Below are 17,195 nucleotides of genomic sequence, written 5' to 3'. Positions count from 1 at the left end.
TATATATATATATATATATATATATATGTATGTGTGTGTGTGTGTGTGTATATATATATATATATATATATATATATGTGTATAGATGTTAATAACCACCACATGCACTGTCCTATGGGTATCATATTACCTTTAATTAGGTTTAATTAAGTTTCTTTATATATACATGATTATTGTGATGCTGACAACAACTAAGCAGTCTGTTAATCATTCTCAGGATAGTGCGCTTAGTAGTGGTCTTACGAGAATGGGCCCACAGAAGCCTGCATGATCAAGAACAAAGACCTGATTCCTTTCTGGACAGATTTCGAGGACCTGAACTTCAAAACACAGAAGGTAATTCTGGAAAAGAGAAACAGGATCCAGGCACAAATGCTCAAAGCAAGAGACGTCACCAGTAAGTTACCAACTCACTTTATAGATATTTAGTAATTGCAGTCAGTGTCTGTATATCTTCAGTGGAGGACCTTCTTTACATTACCAATATGCCAATGACCTCATCAAAAAAATACAAGCCCTGACAATGGCTGTTTTTCTCTACAGTAGACTCCTGGGAACACTTTTGTTGGCTTCATACACAAAACATTGTTTTCTGTCATTGTTTTCTCTTTTATTTTTATTTATCTTTTTAAAAAATCTGATTAAAATGAATTAAAATCCTGACCAGCAGAAAGAATAAATTGGAAAGTGGGAAAAAATGGTGGAAAATGGAATCCAGCAAATCCAATAAAACAGAATTACTTTATTGATCACTTTAAAAAAGTCCAGAAAAGTGTTACCGGTAATTTAGTAGCCACACAATTCAGATGAGGGTTCCAGATGAACGCCTGTCATCCTTCATCATAGCATTGCATATGGTGTGAAGACAAACATACTTAGGACACACAACTTTTGTCTCCGCTCCAAAATCATCTTCTGAGCAGAAACCTAATGGACCCCATTAAAGTCTATAGGGTCCGTAGGCTCTGTTCATCTCACTTATGTGCTGAATCCATCCTTTCCATGCTCCTGTTCCTATAACAAAGCAGGAGAATGGAAAGGCTGAACGCTGATGTGAACTCAGCCTTAACCCCGTAAGGACTCTTTTCTTGCAAATCTGACCAGTGTCACTTTATGTGCTGATAACTTTAAAACACTTTGACTTATCCAGGCCATTGTGAAATTGTTTTTTCATCACATATTGTACTTCATGACACTGGTAAAATGAAATAATAAAAATTCATTTTATTTATAAAAAAAAATACCAAATTCACCAAAAATTAGTAAAAAAAAATTGCAAACTTCCAAGTTTGAATTTCTCTACTTCTATAATACATAGTAATACCTCCAAAAATAGTTATTACTTTACATTCCCTATATGTCTACTTCATGTTCGGATCATTTTCGGAATGATATTTTATTTTTTGGGGATGTTACAAGGCTTTGAAGTTTAGAAGCAAATCTTGAGATTTTTCAGAAATTTTCAAAAAAACAATTTTCAAGGACCAGTTTAGGTCTGAAGTCACTTTGCGAGGCTTACATAATAGAAACCACCCAAATATGACCCCATTCTATAAACTACACCCCGCAAGGTATTCAAACCCTTTGTTAACCCTTTAGCTGTAACTTTGTTAACCCTTTAGGTGTTCCACAAGAATGAATGGAAAATAGAGATACAATTTAAAAATTTCACTTTTTGGGCAGATTTTCCATTTTAAATTTTTTTCCAGTTACAAAGCAAGGGTTAACAGCCAAACCAAACTCTATATTTATGGCCCTGATTCTGTAGTTTACAGAAACACCCCAGATGTGGTCGTAAACCGCTGTACGGGCACACGGCAGGGGCGCAGAAGGAAAGGAATGCCATACGGATTTTGGAAGGCAGGGTTTTCTGGACTGTTTTTTTTTTTTACACCATGTCCCATTTGAAGCCCCCCTGATGCACCCCTAGAGTAGAAACTCCCAAAAAGTGACCCAATTTTAAGAACTATGGGATAGAGTGGCAGTATTGTTGGTACTAGTTTAGGGTACATATGATTTTTGGTTGCTCTATATTACACTTTTTTGAGGCAAGGTAACAAGAAATAGCTGTTTTGGCACCATTTTTAATTTTTGGAATTTACAAAATTCATCTGACAGGTTAGATCATGTGATATTTTTATAGACCAGGTTGTCACGGACGCTGCAATACCTAATATGTATACTTTCTTTTTATTTATGTAAGTTTTACACAATGATTTCTTTTTTGAAGCAAAGAAAATCATGTTTTAGTGTTTCCATAGTCTGAGAGCCATTATTTTTTGAGTTTTTGGGCGATTACCGTGGGTAGCGTATTATTATTGCGGGATGAGATGACGGTTTTATTGGCACTATTTTGGGGTGCTTGTGACTTTTTGATCGCTTGCCATTACACTTTTTGTGATGTAAGGTGACAAAAAATGGCTTTTTTTACAACGTTTTTATTTTTTACGGTATTCCCTTGAGGGGTTAGGTCATGTGATATTTATATAGTGCACGTTATTACGGACGCTGCGATACCTAATTTGTATACTTTCTTTTTATTTATGTAAGTTTTACACTGTCTGTGACACCCTGTATGAATGGTGTGCACACAGTACTGTCTGTGAGCCTGCAGCCTCTCACACACGGGCAGGCAACTGCAATATATAAATATATATATATATTAAAAAAAGCAGACTGATGTACCAGGCCTAAAAAGGCCTTTTTGGGGTGCTGTCAAGACGCTGTCCTTACAGCAGATGAGTCTGTGGACACAGAACACTGCCCTAGCTAACGCTTTCCCTATTAAATCAGCAGCAGCAGCACTGTCCCTCCTCTCACTAAGAATGCAGTTTCCGAATTAATCTAAAATGGATGCTGTCAAGGAGGTGGGAGGGTCTGGGAGGAAGGGGCTGCTGCTGATTGGCTGGAATGTGTCTACTGACTGTGAGGTACAGGGTCAAAGTTTGCTCAATGATGATGTATAGGGGGAGGACCGAACATCACATATGTTCGCCCGCCGCGGCGAACGCGAACAAGCCATGTTCGCCGTGAAATGTTCGCCGGCGAATAGTTCGGGACATCACTAGTCCTTAAGGGGTTAAAGAGAACCTTTCACCAAGCCTGTTTTGGTAGCTTCATGCATTATATAGTAACATAGTAACATAGTTTATAAGGCTGAAAAAAAGTCATCTGTCCATCTAGTTCAGCCTGTTATCCTGCAAGTTGATCTAGAGGAAGGCAAATAAATACCTTTGAGGTAGAAGCCAATTTCCCCCACTTTAGGGGAAAAAAATACTTCCCGACTCCAATCAGGCAATCAGAATAACTTGATCAATGACCCCTCTCTAGTAGCTATAGCCTGTAATATTATTGCACTGCACAAATACATCCAGGACCCTCTTGAGCTATTTTATGAACTCATCACCACTTCCTCAGGCAGAGAGTCCCATAGTCTCACCGCTCTTACCATAAAGAATGATCTTTTATGATTGTGTACAAACCTTCTTTCCTCCACTCCAGATGCAGTGGATGTCCCCTCATCACAATCGTAGTCCTGGGGATAAATAGATTATGGGAGCGATCTCTTTACTGACCCTTGATATATTTCTTACATAGTTATTAGATCTCCCCTTAGTCGCCTTTTTTCTAAATTGAATAACCCAAATTTTTATCATATTTCAGGGTACTGTAGTCCACTCATTCCAGTTATTACTTTAGTTGCCCTCTTCTGTACCCTCTCCAGCTTTGCTATGTCTGCCTTTTTTCACAGGAGCCCAGAACTGTACACAGTACTCCATGTGTGGTCTGACTAGTGATTTGTAAAGTGGTAGGACTATGTTCTCAGTATGTGCATCTATGCCCCTTTTGATGCAACCCAATATTTTTGGGCCTTGGCAGCAGCTGTCTGACACTGATTTCTACAGCTTAGTTTGCTGTTCACTAAAATTTCTAGGACCTTTCCCATGTCAGTGTTACCGAGTGTTTTACCATTTAGTATGTACTGGTGTGGTGACATGTATTTTTTCCCCATGTGCATATCCTTACATTTAAAGGAATTTGTAATGTAGATGGGCATTCATACACTTGTAATCACATAGGGATATTCTTTTAAAATGTATTACACGCTGAATACAATAGTCAATAAATTGGTAAGAACAACATAAAAAATATTTAAAAAATGAAAATACAAAACCGACAAGAACACTAAGAATGGTGATCCAGTATAATAACTTCTATGTTGCTATATGCAGCATGGTGCTGGAGGCTGATAACTTAGATGATATAGGGAGACTCCATTATTAGGGGAACAGATAGGGCAATCTGTCACAAAGACCGTGATCGCCGAACAGTGTGCTGTCTTCCTGGCGCTAGAGTTCAACACATCGCGGATCGAGTTGACAGATTACTGGGAGATGCTGGAGAAGATCCAGCAGTCATGGTCCATATCAGAACCAATGACAGAGTTAGAGGTAGGTGGAGAGTCCTTAAAAATGATTTCAGGGATTTAGGTCAAAAGCTTAGGGCAAGGATCTCAAAGGTAGTATTTTCTGAAATACTGCCTGTACCACGGGCCACACAAGAAAGGCAGCGGGATATTAGGGAGATTAACAAGTGGCTCAAAAACTGGTGTAGGAAGGGGGTGTTTGGGTTCCTGGAGAACTGGGCCGACTTCTCTATTGGCTACAGGCTCTATCGTAGGGACGGGCTGCACCTCAATGGGGAAGGGGCAGCTGTGTTGGGGAGAAAGATGGCTAGAAGGTTGGAGGAGTGTTTAAACTAGGGACTAGGGGGGAGGGAAATTACACTATAGGAGGGGAAGATAGTGCAGATAGAGACTGGGGGCAAGGTAGTGGGACGGGGAGGAATGGAAGGAGGGACTAGAACAGTTCAGAAGGAGAGGTGTAGGGTAAAAATATTCATAAACCTCTCAAATGTAGGTATACTAATGCCAGAAGCCTGACTAATAAAACTGGGGAACTGGAATTAGCAGAAACATGGCTGAATGATAGCTATGACTTGGCAGTGAATGTACAAGAATACAGTCTGTTTAGAAAGGATGGTCAAAACTGGAGGGGGGGGGGGGTATGCCTTTATGTAAAGTCCTGTCTAAAGCCCACACTCCGGGAAGATATAAGTCCACAGAAAATCTACTACTAAACGAGATAGACGAGGCGGCAAATCATAATGAGGTGGTTATTATGGGGGACTTCAACTACCCAGATATAGACTGGGAAACTGAAACGTGTATATCTCATAAAGGAAACAGATTCTTGGCAATAACCAAAGACAATTACCTCTGCCAACTGGTTCAGGACCCGACTAGAGGGACGGCCATACTGGACTTAGTATTAACCAATAGGCCTGACAGAACAACAGACGTGCAGGTTGGGGGACACCTGTGAAATAGTGACCATAAAGTAATAACCTGCCAATTATCATTGAAAAGGGCGTTTCTACAGGGAGGAACAAAAATACCAAACTTCAAAAAAGCTAAATTTAGCCAACTAAGAGAGGCCATAGGCCTAACTAACTGGGACAAAGTCCTAAAAAATTAAAATACAGCCACAAAATGGGATATCTTTAAAAGCATCCTAAAATCTCATTGTGAGAGGTACATACCGTATGGGAATAAAAGGTTAAGGAATAAAAGGAAACCAATGTGGATAAATAGAACTGTAAAGAAAGCAATAAATGACAAAAAGAAAGCATACAAAACACTAAAACAGGAGGAGAGCACGGAAGCACTGAAAAACTATAAGGAATAAAATAGAACATGTAAAAAACAAATAAAAGCGGCCAAACTAGAGACCGAGAAATGAATTTTGCCAAAGACTAACCTAACTTAGTAAAACGTCGCAGAGAGCGACGAGGAGAAAGCAAAGCTGTTAAATATTTTTTTCTCCAATGTATTCACTGAGGAAAATAAACTGTCAGATGACATGCAGAATGTAAAAATAAATTCCCCATTAAAAGTAACCTTTCTGACCCAGGAAGAAGTATAACAGCGACTTAAAGGATAACTGTCACATTTAGACCCTAATTTCAATTTTCATATATGTACTTACTAATAACATGATATTCCAGAATCCGTTACTATTAGACTGACTTACCCCGTATTTAATAAGATTCAGCCCTTAGCAACCAGTCTGCATAAAACTGCAATTTCACTATTCAGTTAAGATGGCCTCCACTGCCCTCACCCTGAGGCTTATCCTGCCTGCCCTCACTAGCCAGTAACAATAGCCCCCCAAAGTGTCAGTAACCAGAGCCCTCCCCCTTAAGGGTTAATCACCTGCAGCACAAAGGGGTCCTCTTACCACATGTTGCTTTCATTTATACACTGAGTAGATGGCAGATCTCCCTTCCCTGGTCTGCACTGATTCAACTCTGCATTCTCTAAGTCTGCTGAGTGAGGGAGCATCTGCCAAGCGCAGGGACAGGGGGAAGTGCACACAGCCCAGGCACTGTTATCAGCTGCTGGGGAGGACCTGGCTTTAATAATTTACTTACAGTCCCAGGCTGTTAGTAATGTGAGCCTGCACGCTGCGTGCTCCGTCCTTCAACAGATAGACGGACCATGACTAGCAACCCTATTTTAAGCACAGGTAAAAGTAGGCAGTACAGGGAACAAAAATGTGGAATTAAGGGGTAATTGAATACACAGTGAAAAGTTGAAATAGGGCCACCAAGGTGATATTAATCACCACAATCCAATACTCAAAAAAAATAAAAATGACAGTTATACGTTAAAAAGATTAAAATAGACAAATTGCCAGGACTGGATGAAACACACCCCCGTATCCTAAGGGAATTAAGTAATGTCATAGCCAGACCCTTATTTCTGATATTTGCAGACTCTATACTGACAGGAATTGGCGCATAGCAAATGTGGTGCCAATATTCAAAATGGGTCCAAAAACAGAGCCTGGAAACTACCGTATAGGCCAGTAAGTTTAACATCTGTTGTGGGTAAACTGTTTGAAGGTTTTCTGAGAGATGCTATCTTAGAACATCTCAACGGAAATAAGCAAATAACGCCAAATCAGCATTGCTTTATGAGGGATCGGTGATGCCAAACTAATTTAATCAGTTTACCCCAGGGACTAGGTGAGACTGATCCACTTACAGACGGGACCCCCACTCAAGAGGAATCTTATACCTCTCTCTAACGCTGGGTTCACACCTGAGCATTCTGAAAGGAGCGCTCTGTATGCGCTATTGTACCGGCGTTTGCAATCGCGCATACAGAGACAAGCGAACGCCCATTGTTGCACGTTCCCGAAAGTCTATGTACGGGAACGCGCGACAAGACGCCCCAAAGAAGCTCATGTACTTTTTGGGGCATCAGGCGTTTTACAGCGCGATCGTACGCCAGTGATAAAGCTGCCCTAAAATTAGGGCATTTAAGATACACCCTGGTGTTCCAAATCAATGTACCCTCAGGGGGTTAATATCCACACGTGGTTGAGAGACTGGACACTGACACAGAAGTTGGTCAAAGCAATCTCTAACTTTATTATATGGGAGTAAGCCGTATATACATCTTCAGAAGAGGGCAGTCCTCTCTGAGGCTAAAACATTGTTTCATTGGTCAAAAAGGAAGAAGAGATAAGAGAAACAGAGATAGCACTTCAACATCTGCGCAGTGGGTACCACTTTGGAATGTGAACTAATGTAAACATCTAGGTGGTCGCCATTTTGTAATGGCCGACAATCTAACAATAATACTGCATATGTCATATGTGACACTTCAAAGAGGTGCTTCTCTATAGGCAGTGAATAATATATATCATCAAGCCATATGATTGGCTTACGCCTTCCACCACACTCTGTAGGATACCTGTAGAAGGATGAGAAATCAGACACTTCCCACAGCACAGCTCTTTGCCCCCCTCTCCCTTCTCCAGCTTGAGACAAAGAGAGAGGTGTGGGAGGAATGCACTTGGAAAAAGAAAACGTTAACTCATTACAGTCCTAGATATACAAAAAATATAGAATAAAATTCACACATCTTTAACAGTCCCCCCTTGAATTTCATTCTCTCCCTAAACCTAACCATCTGTCCCAATGCTCGGCCTCCTCTTCACCAGCTTCCACGACAAGTCATTCCTAGCGAACAACCTCCCGTGAGCACGGGGAAGTCAGATGATCTTTCCCTAACCGGTGTTGACATTATATGGGGGGACTGGAGGTCATCAGTGCTCCTGATTTTCTGGATCGAAGTCTTCATACACTTCTCCCATCATCATCTCTGGTGCAGCCTCATCAACTGCCTTGTTGAACAATTTCTTTACACAGGGAATAATACAGCAGATAATTAGAACAAGCAAAATCAAAACAACGATGATGATGATACCAATTTGCAACAACATCTGCTTCCAATTTTTGAACCAATTCTCTAGCCCTTCTGCCCATGAATTGTCTATTCCTGAATTCCTTTTTAATTCTTCTGATAGTGAGGTCAATCCCTTTAAAGCCCTCATGACCTGCCCATTGGGCCCTAGATTATCGGGTATGACAGTATAGCAGGTTTCTCCTATCATTTTGCAAACTCCTCCTTTCTCTGCCAGCAACATGTCCAAAGCCATTCTGTTCTGGAATGCCATCTGTTCTGGAATGCCATAGTACTGGTGGGACCCAATTGTTCTATTATACCTTTCAGGGCATCCCGAGTGTAATTCACAAAGCGTTGCTGGTTATAGTAGATATAATTTATCCAATCCACATTTTTGTTTACCACAATTATTGGGAATATAGATTCAAATCCTGCTGCAACTTGATTCTGTGCCTTAAATTCATCAGGGACCCCCCTTGGGACTCCAATAGCATCTATATATACATGAGCGTCCAAACTACCACCTGGAATAGTTTTTCCCTTGTCCCTATGTGCCCCTGGGATCTCGGAGACTGCTGTATCTGACTTACAACGTTCCTCCAATCAGGGATATTGAAAATATGGAAGGGCATCAATACCATGGCTAATGCACACTGACCATGCCATTGTACTTAGATTTTTGTTCTCAATTTCATGTCTGCACATATCCATATTATATCTCCTAGAGCCTGGGTTTGATTCACCAAATGGATTTTATACTCCTGTCCAGTGGTATTTGCTATCTCACCACAATAGCCTTCTGGGAATTTTCCCATCTCCTTTCCTTCCTTGCCCTCTATCTCAAAACAAGTGTAGTTGCCCTTGTATATAGTAATACCAACTATCTTGGGCCCTTCATTCAGAAGAGGGTACTGGTTTTTCCATCGTTCACAGGCTATCTCATTAGATGTGGAGTTGGTGTATAGGCCAAGGAAACAGGTGAAATGATCTCGAGGGAGATGCAGAGGAACAGTACCTAGGTGGGGCCGGGCTGCAGCACAAGTTATACACGCACTCCTATTGGCCTGGGCTGTAGTATATCTCACCCAATCAAGCCACACATTATGATCTGCAAAGCCAGTTTCTGTGACTAAGGTTTCTTTCACTGTATAGGGTTTCCTTCCCTCCTGACTGCGAGCAAGGGACAGTAAGGGGTTTCCAGGGGTTGGAGTGGGGCCAATGAACCTACTTGCCAAATCCTTTAGGTAGAACTGCCCCCAAGGTGCATAGTTTCTATAATTTGACGGGTATCTTCTGAGTACGTACATGCCCAGATCTGTCCTTTGTGGGTTCTGCAATGTTAGGGTCAGGGGGTAACATTTTTGGGGACCCTTGCAAGTTATGGTATTTGGATATAGCTGACAACCACTGGGCCGAGTTTTCCCCACATTTCTGTCAAATAAACGCATTCTATGTATCAGGTTCTTTCCCTGTTTATCCTTACTTTTTAAAGCCTTTTGGGGCCTATATCCCCAATCTTCCCCTGTGTTAGTGATGACATTAGACCAGGAGGAACAGTAAGAGTTACCTGCTTCAGTAACACAGATATAGTATTGGAACAGTTTATACTCCTGTATGGTCATCAAATCATAACATCTGCAATCAGCAACATCACAGTAATCAAAGTCATATACTTGAGGTTCTTTGGTTAAGTTGACCCAGAAGACTAAAGGACTTCTGTCTGAATGTGGTTCCCAAAAATGACATTTCAGCGGAGGTTTTGGGCACACATCTTTGTAGAAACATTTGTCTGAGCTTACATAACCCCCCCCCCCCACCCCCCATATGATGAATAGAATGAAAAAGGATATCATCATTGTTCAGGAGGTGGGTCAGGATTCGTGGTTCTTTTACAATGGGATGCGTGTATCCAAGTCTTTTTTCCCTCAAGTTTCACTGAGGTAGCTGTGGTGAGCAGTACTTGGTAAGGCCCTGTCACGAGGGTGTCAGGAAGTCGCAGCGGGTGGCTGCGCGCTCTATGTCTAAAGATCACGTTGTTTCTTAGTGATTGTTTTCTGTGTTTGCCTTGCAATCCTTTTTGTCTCACTCAGGGATCCGTAGCTTCTCCTCCTCAGCTGTTTCTTGTCTGCCACTCCCAACCTCCTTATATTCTCCTCTCACACTTCTCTAGTTGCCAGTTATAGAGCTTCCTGCCTGGACTTCTATACTGACCCACTGGAGCTGTGAATCCTGGTTGTTGTTCCAGAGTGCTACCCTCCGGATCCCTGTTGGGCTTTTTGTTGTCTCCTATTGTCGCCCACCTGGGATTATATGTTGAGTCTGTATTGTCTGTCCTCCCCTTGGTGTTTTCCTTTAGAGCTAGTGGTGCGGACTAGTGTTCCCACCGCCCTGTTCACTATCTAGGGCTCATCTTAGGGAAAGCCAGGGTTTTAGGCACGTGATCGGCGTACGGGTGAGGAACCCGTCTAGGGACGTCATGGCAGCCAGGTGCCAGCCGCAAGGTGAGTCAGGGGTCACCACCTTCCCTCTCACTTGGGCAGGGCCTTCCTCTTTCCCTCCCTCTGTGTCACTTATGTGATAGTCACGCCGATCGTGATATTATAACTGGCCCTTATTTTTTGGGAGAAAAAAAAAAAATTTATTTTTTTTTCTCTCTACTTAGAATCCAATATGGATCCTATTGCTGCTTTGGCAAAACAGCTTCAAGGCCTGTCTTTGGAGGTGGCAGGATTGAAGGCGTCTGTCCTCCAACAACAGCAGCAAATGCAGCAGACCGCAAGCCCAGCGGTTGCTATGGGTAACCAGGTTGTTACAGAACCCAAGGTTGTTCTTCCTGACAGATTTTCTGGGGGAAGGGACAAATTTGTGACGTTCCGTGAGGCCTGCAAATTATATTTTAAGCTGCGCCCTTACTCCTCAGGTAATGGAGAACAGCGGGTGGGGATTATTATTTCCCTGCTTCAGGGGGACCCGCAATCCTGGGCGTTCTCGTTACCCCCTGGTTCCCGGGCTCTCCGGTCCGTGGAGGGATTTTTTGGGGCTTTGGGTCTCATATATGATGACCCTGACCGAGTCGCCCTGGCTGAGTCGAAGTTACGGAGACTCCTACAGGGAGATCGGCCAGCAGAGGAATATTGCTCAGAGTTCCGTAGGTGGGCTACGGATACTCAGTGGAACGACCCGGCTCTCAGGAGTCAGTTCTGCTCTGGGTTATCTGAAAGGGTTAAGGATGCGCTGGCGCTGTATGAGACCCCCCTTTCCCTTGATGCTGTTATGTCCCTCTCTATCAGAATAGATAGACGTCTTAGGGAGAGATCGAAAATTCCTGAGCAATTGGTAACCTCTCCCAAGCAGCAGTTAGTCTGTACTGACTTAGATGAGCCTATGCAGCTAGGAGGAACTTCTCGTCAGGTCCGTCCTCCTGAGGGTCGCCGTAGGTGGGGGGCTTGTTTTTTCTGTGGGGGGAGGTGTCCTTTCTCAAAAACAAAAGACCGTCGGAAAACGACTAACCCCAGGCTGTGCGAAGGATGTCAGCCGGGGGGTATACGTTTCCTCCATACGAACATCTCAATTTGTGTTGCCAGCGGTTATTGTTTTTGGTGTTAAGACGGAGTCTATTTCTTTTTTTCTAGACAGTGGAGCAGGGGTAAATTTGATAGATGCCCATTTTGCCCGCACTATGGGTTTGTCTCTCTGTACGCTGCAGAGACCTATTCCCATATTCGCTATTGATTCTGCTCCTCTGTCTCAGAGAAACCTCACTCACATTGTCCATAACTTACACCTTCGGGTAGGGGACCACCATAATGAGTGTCTTTCATGTTACGTTCTGGAGGGCCTTCCCTCTCCTGTGGTATTGGGTCTTCCCTGGTTGGTAGTGCACAATCCAGTGGTGGATTGGCAGGCCAGGGAGATATTGGAGTGGAGTGAGCATTGCAGAGAGAATTGCTTAAATAACAATTGCTTAATCGCCTCCATAGCTTCCCTACCTACATTTATTTCGGACTTTGAGGACGTTTTTTCTGAAAAGGGTTGTCAGAAGCTACCACCTCATCGTCCTTATGATTGCCCGGTTAACCTGATTCCCGGTGCAAAATTACCCAAGTCCAGGTTGTATAATCTTTCGGGTCCCGAGAGACAAGCCATGAAAGATTATATCTCCGAGAGTCTGGCTAAGGGACACATCAGACCCTCTTCTTTACCCGTGGCTGCAGGGTTTTTCTTTGTTAAAAAGAAAGATGGGGGCCTGCGTCCTTGCCTAGATTTCCGTGAGCTAAACCGGATAACCATCCGAGACCCATACCCTCTTCCTCTCATTCCTGACCTTTTTAATCAGATTGCGGGTGCTAGGTGGTTCTCCAAACTTGATCTTAGGGGGGCCTACAATCTGATTCGTATCAAGGAAGGGGATGAGTGGAAGACAGCTTTTAACACCCCTGAGGGGCATTATGAAAATTTAGTCATGCCTTTCAGTCTGACCAATGCCCCTGCTGTCTTCCAACATTTCGTTAATGATATTTTTAGTCATCTCATCGTCAGGTTTGTAGTCATATACCTAGATGATATCTTAATTTATTCGGCTGATCTGAAAACACATGAAGTACATGTTAGGCAAGTACTGCAGGTCCTACGGATGAATAAATTATATGCGAAAATTGAAAAATGTGTCTTCGCGGTTCAGGAAATACAGTTCCTGGGATATCTATTATCTGCTTCAGGTTTCCGTATGGATCCTAGGAAGGTCCAGGCAATTTTAGATTGGGATCTTCCTGAGAACCTTAAAGCTCTACAACGGTTTTTGGGTTTCGCAAATTTCTATAGAAAGTTCATTAAAAATTATTCAGTGATCGTTAAACCTCTTACTGACATGACTAGGAAGGGGACTGATTTTTCTAAATGGTCTGACGCCGCTAAAATTGCATTTTCCTCTCTAAAAGAGAGAAAGACGCGTACGGCCCCGGCCTCTTGCCCCTCAGAGAAATTGTTTGTACCGTTAAACCTGCGTCTTGAATTATTAAAGGAACATCATAATTCGGCACTTGCTGGGCACCCGGGTAGTAAAGCAACCTTGGAGCTATTGTCTCGTCGTTTTTGGTGGCCAAGGTTGCGTCAGGATGTAATGGATTTCGTGTCTACTTGTTCTACTTGTGCACGCGCGAAAGTCTCTCATACACGTCCAGCAGGGTCTTTATTGCCACTTTTCATCCCCAATAGGCCATGGACACATCTGTCAATGGATTTCATCACTGACTTACCGTTGTCTGCGGGTAAAACAGTTATCTTGGTAGTAGTAGACAGGTTTAGCAAAATGGTACACTTTATTGCGCTACCCGCACTTCCTAATGCTAAGACTCTTGCTCAGGTGTTTATCAGTGAAATCGTTAAGCTTCACGGGGTCCCTTCCGATGTGGTTTCGGATCGGGGAACCCAGTTTATTTCTAAGTTTTGGAAAGCTTTTTGTTCCCGTTTGGGGGTACACTTGTCCTTTTCCTCAGCTTTCCATCCTCAGTCGAATGGACAGACTGAGCGTACCAACCAAAACCTAGAAACATATTTAAGGTGTTTTGTGTCTGAAAACCAAGAGGTGTGGTCATCATATTTACCGTTAGCCGAGTTTGCCATAAATAATCGCTGTCAGGAATCCACTGGCAAGTCACCATTTCTTGGTGCATACGGTTTTCATCCCCAATTTTGTACTTTCAAAGAGGGGGAGTCTTCTGGGGTTCCCGAAGAGGAACGGTTTTCTTCATCTCTTTCATCGGTATGGCAGAAGGTGCAAGCTAACTTGAGTGGTAAAATATGAGTGGTAAATATAAATGCATGGCCGATAAGAAACGGTCGCCAGGTCCGGACCTAGGAGTGAATGACTATGTGTGGTTGTCTACTAGGAATATTAAGTTGAAGGTCACCTCTTGGAAACTGGCCCCTAGGTTCATTGGTCCTTAAAAAATAGTAGCAGTCATTAACCCTGTGGCTTTTCGCCTGGAGCTACCTCAGACTTTTAAGATCCATAACGTCTTCCATAAGTCGTTACTCAAGAAGTATGTTCCACCTCTAGAACCATCACCGCTGCCACCTCCTCCTGTTATTGTGGATGGTAATCTGGAGTTTCAAATATCCAGAATTGTTGATTCTCGTCGGGTCCGCCGCTCTCTTCAGTATCTGGTGCATTGGAGGGGTTACGGTCCCGAGGAAAGAATGTGGGTTCCAGCGTCAGAGGTAAACGCCAACAGGTTAATTCAGGCTTTCCATGCCTCTCATCCTGAGAGACCTGGTCCTGAGTGTCCGGAGGCCCCTCGTGAAAGGGGGGGTACTGTCACGAGGGTGTCAAGAGCCACGTCTGACTCCGTTATACCCGGGGTCAGGAAGTCGCAGCGGGTGGCTGCGCGCTCTATGTCTAAAGATCACGTTGTTTCTTAGTGATTGTTTTCTGTGTTTGCCTTGCAATCCTTTTTGTCTCACTCAGGGATCCGTAGCTTCTCCTCCTCAGCTGTTTCTTGTCTGCCACTCCCAACCTCCTTATATTCTCCTCTCACACTTCTCTAGTTGCCAGTTATAGAGCTTCCTGCCTGGACTTCTATACTGACCCACTGGAGCTGTGAATCCTGGTTGTTGTTCCAGAGTGCTACCCTCCGGATCCCTGTTGGGCTTTTTGTTGTCTCCTGTTGTCGCCCACCTGGGATTATTTGTTTAGTCTGTATTGTCTGTCCTCCCCTTGGTGTTTTCCTTTAGAGCTAGTGGTGCGGACTAGTGTTCCCACCGCCCTGTTCACTATCTAGGGCTCATCTTAGGGAAAACCAGGGTTTTAGGCACGTGATCGGCGTACGGGTGAGGAACCCGTCTAGGGACGTCAGGGCAGCCAGGTGCCAGCCGCAAGGTGAGTCAGGGGTCACCACCTTCCCTCTCACTTGGGCAGGGCCTTCCTCTTTCCCTCCCTCTGTGTCACGTATGTGATAGTCACGCCGATCGTGATAGGCCCCTCAAATCTGGGTTCCAGTGTCTTTCTGACGTGTTTCTTTACCAGGACCCAGTCTCCGGGCTGCAACTTGTGACTTCCAGGAATCTGTTCAGGATCTGGAATTGAAGAAAAAACTCGAAAATGTAGATCAGTCAAATGTTTACATAGAGCAATCACATAATCAGCTAGACAGTCATACTGTAATGCAAGCTGTTCTGGAAAATACTGTCCTAGCTTAGGGGCACTACCAAATAGGATCTCAAAGGGGGATAGTTTCTCTTTTCCCCTGGGAGTATGGCGAACACTGGCCAGGGCAATTGGAAGGGTTTCTGGCCATGGTTTGCCAGTCTCTTGGGCCATCTTCAGCATCTTTAGTTTCAGAGTACCATTCATTCTCTCTACTTTTCCGCTGCTTTGTGGTCGGTATGGTGTATGAAAGGCCAAGTGCGTTCCCAGAGCTGTCCATATTTCCTCTGCAATGTCCGCAGTGAAAGCAGTCCCTTGATCACTCTCGATCACTTCAGGTACCCCGAACCGGCAAACCACCTCGTTCAACAACTTCTTCACAGTAGTTTTCGCTGTCTGGTTCTTCACGGGGTAGGCTTCTGGCCATCCAGAGAACATGTCTACAACCACCAAAGCATAATGGAACCCCTGTGCAGGGGGCATTTGGATGTGGTCGATTTGGATCCTTTGGAAAGGGTACAAGGGTTTTGCTAGGCACTTTGTGGGAACCTTCTCCAGCTTCCCTGGATTGCACTTGGCACAGACCATGCAGCTGTTCACATATCGAGAGGTGTAAGTGGAGATGGCGGGTGCAAACCATATGGAGGATATGAGATTGTTCATGGCTGTCTTCCCTAGATGTGTGGGTCCATGGGCCCAACAGACTACATTTGGATATAAACTTCTCGGTAGGCACAGGAGGTGGCCCAGTCTCCATATTCGATCTTCATCTGGGCCAGCATCTTTCCGAGCCCACACCTCATACTCATCGTCTGTAGCCTCACGTTGTCTGTCTTCCAAGATCTCCTTAGTGAGGAAGAATCCCTTTGGAATTCCACCGTCTTTCCTGGCCACTTTACCCGGAGCAAAAGCCATTATGGTGCTGAGATCCTTCATTTCCCTCACTGCCGCTTCTTTAGCTGCCTTGTCTGCTAGAGCATTCCCCTGGGCCTCTGGAGTTTCTGCTTTTGAATGGGCTTTGATCTTCAAAATCGCAGCTTGTATGGGGAGGCTTAGAGCTTCCATCAGTGCCTGCACAGCTTCCGCATTCTTCACAGGTGTGCCTCCTGCTGTCAGAAACTTCCTGCTTTTCCATATTGGTCCAAAATCATGGGCTACTCCAAAAGCATAACGTGAATCAGTATAGATGTTTGCAGTTTTCCCTTCTGCCATCTTGCAAGCCTCAGTCAGAGCTATTAATTCAGCCTCCTGTGCTGATTTATCCAGTGGAAGGGGTTGTTGCTGTAATACTGTTTCTATTGAGGTAACTGCATATCCTGTGTGGAATTTTCCTGTTGCATCTGCATATCTAGATCCATCCACAAACAGTGTCAAGTCCGGGTCCAGAATAGGAGTTTCTTTGATGTTCCATAGGGGCTCAGTTTCTTGTTCAATTAATTGTAGGCAGTCATGGGCTTCCCCGTGATAAAACTCATCATCTGAGTATGTGGCATCAATGTTGTCATCCTTCCCTTCTTGAGTCCCCCCTTGAGGGAAAGGAAGGAGTGAAGCTGGATTGAGGACATGGCATCTGCCGATAGTGACCGTATCTGGAAGTAAGAGAGAACACTGCATTCTGAGATATCTAGCTGCAGACAAGTGTTTTGGCTGAGTCTGCTGAAGGATGGCTGATATGTCATGAGGGGCCAGGATTTGAAGTGAATGACCCAGGACAACATCAGCTGTTTTTTTCCA

At 43.8% G+C, this 17,195-nt stretch overlaps 1 protein-coding gene across 1 annotated transcript in view; it reads left to right on the top strand.

Annotated features, from left to right (window-relative positions):
* The window catches only part of CNGA2 (cyclic nucleotide gated channel subunit alpha 2), a 151,836-nt gene that overhangs the window by 66,835 nt on the left and 67,806 nt on the right, over window positions 1-17,195 (top strand). The window contains exon 3 of the mRNA XM_044269008.1: window positions 218-397. Within this exon, the coding sequence (XP_044124943.1) occupies window positions 218-397 (180 nt within the window). The remainder of the gene's footprint in view (window positions 1-217; window positions 398-17,195) is intronic.

Source organism: Bufo gargarizans, chromosome 9, assembly GCF_014858855.1.
Source record: "Bufo gargarizans isolate SCDJY-AF-19 chromosome 9, ASM1485885v1, whole genome shotgun sequence".
In the NCBI taxonomy this organism is placed as follows: domain Eukaryota; kingdom Metazoa; phylum Chordata; class Amphibia; order Anura; family Bufonidae; genus Bufo; species Bufo gargarizans.
This window is presented reverse-complemented; position numbering and strand designations above follow the sequence as displayed.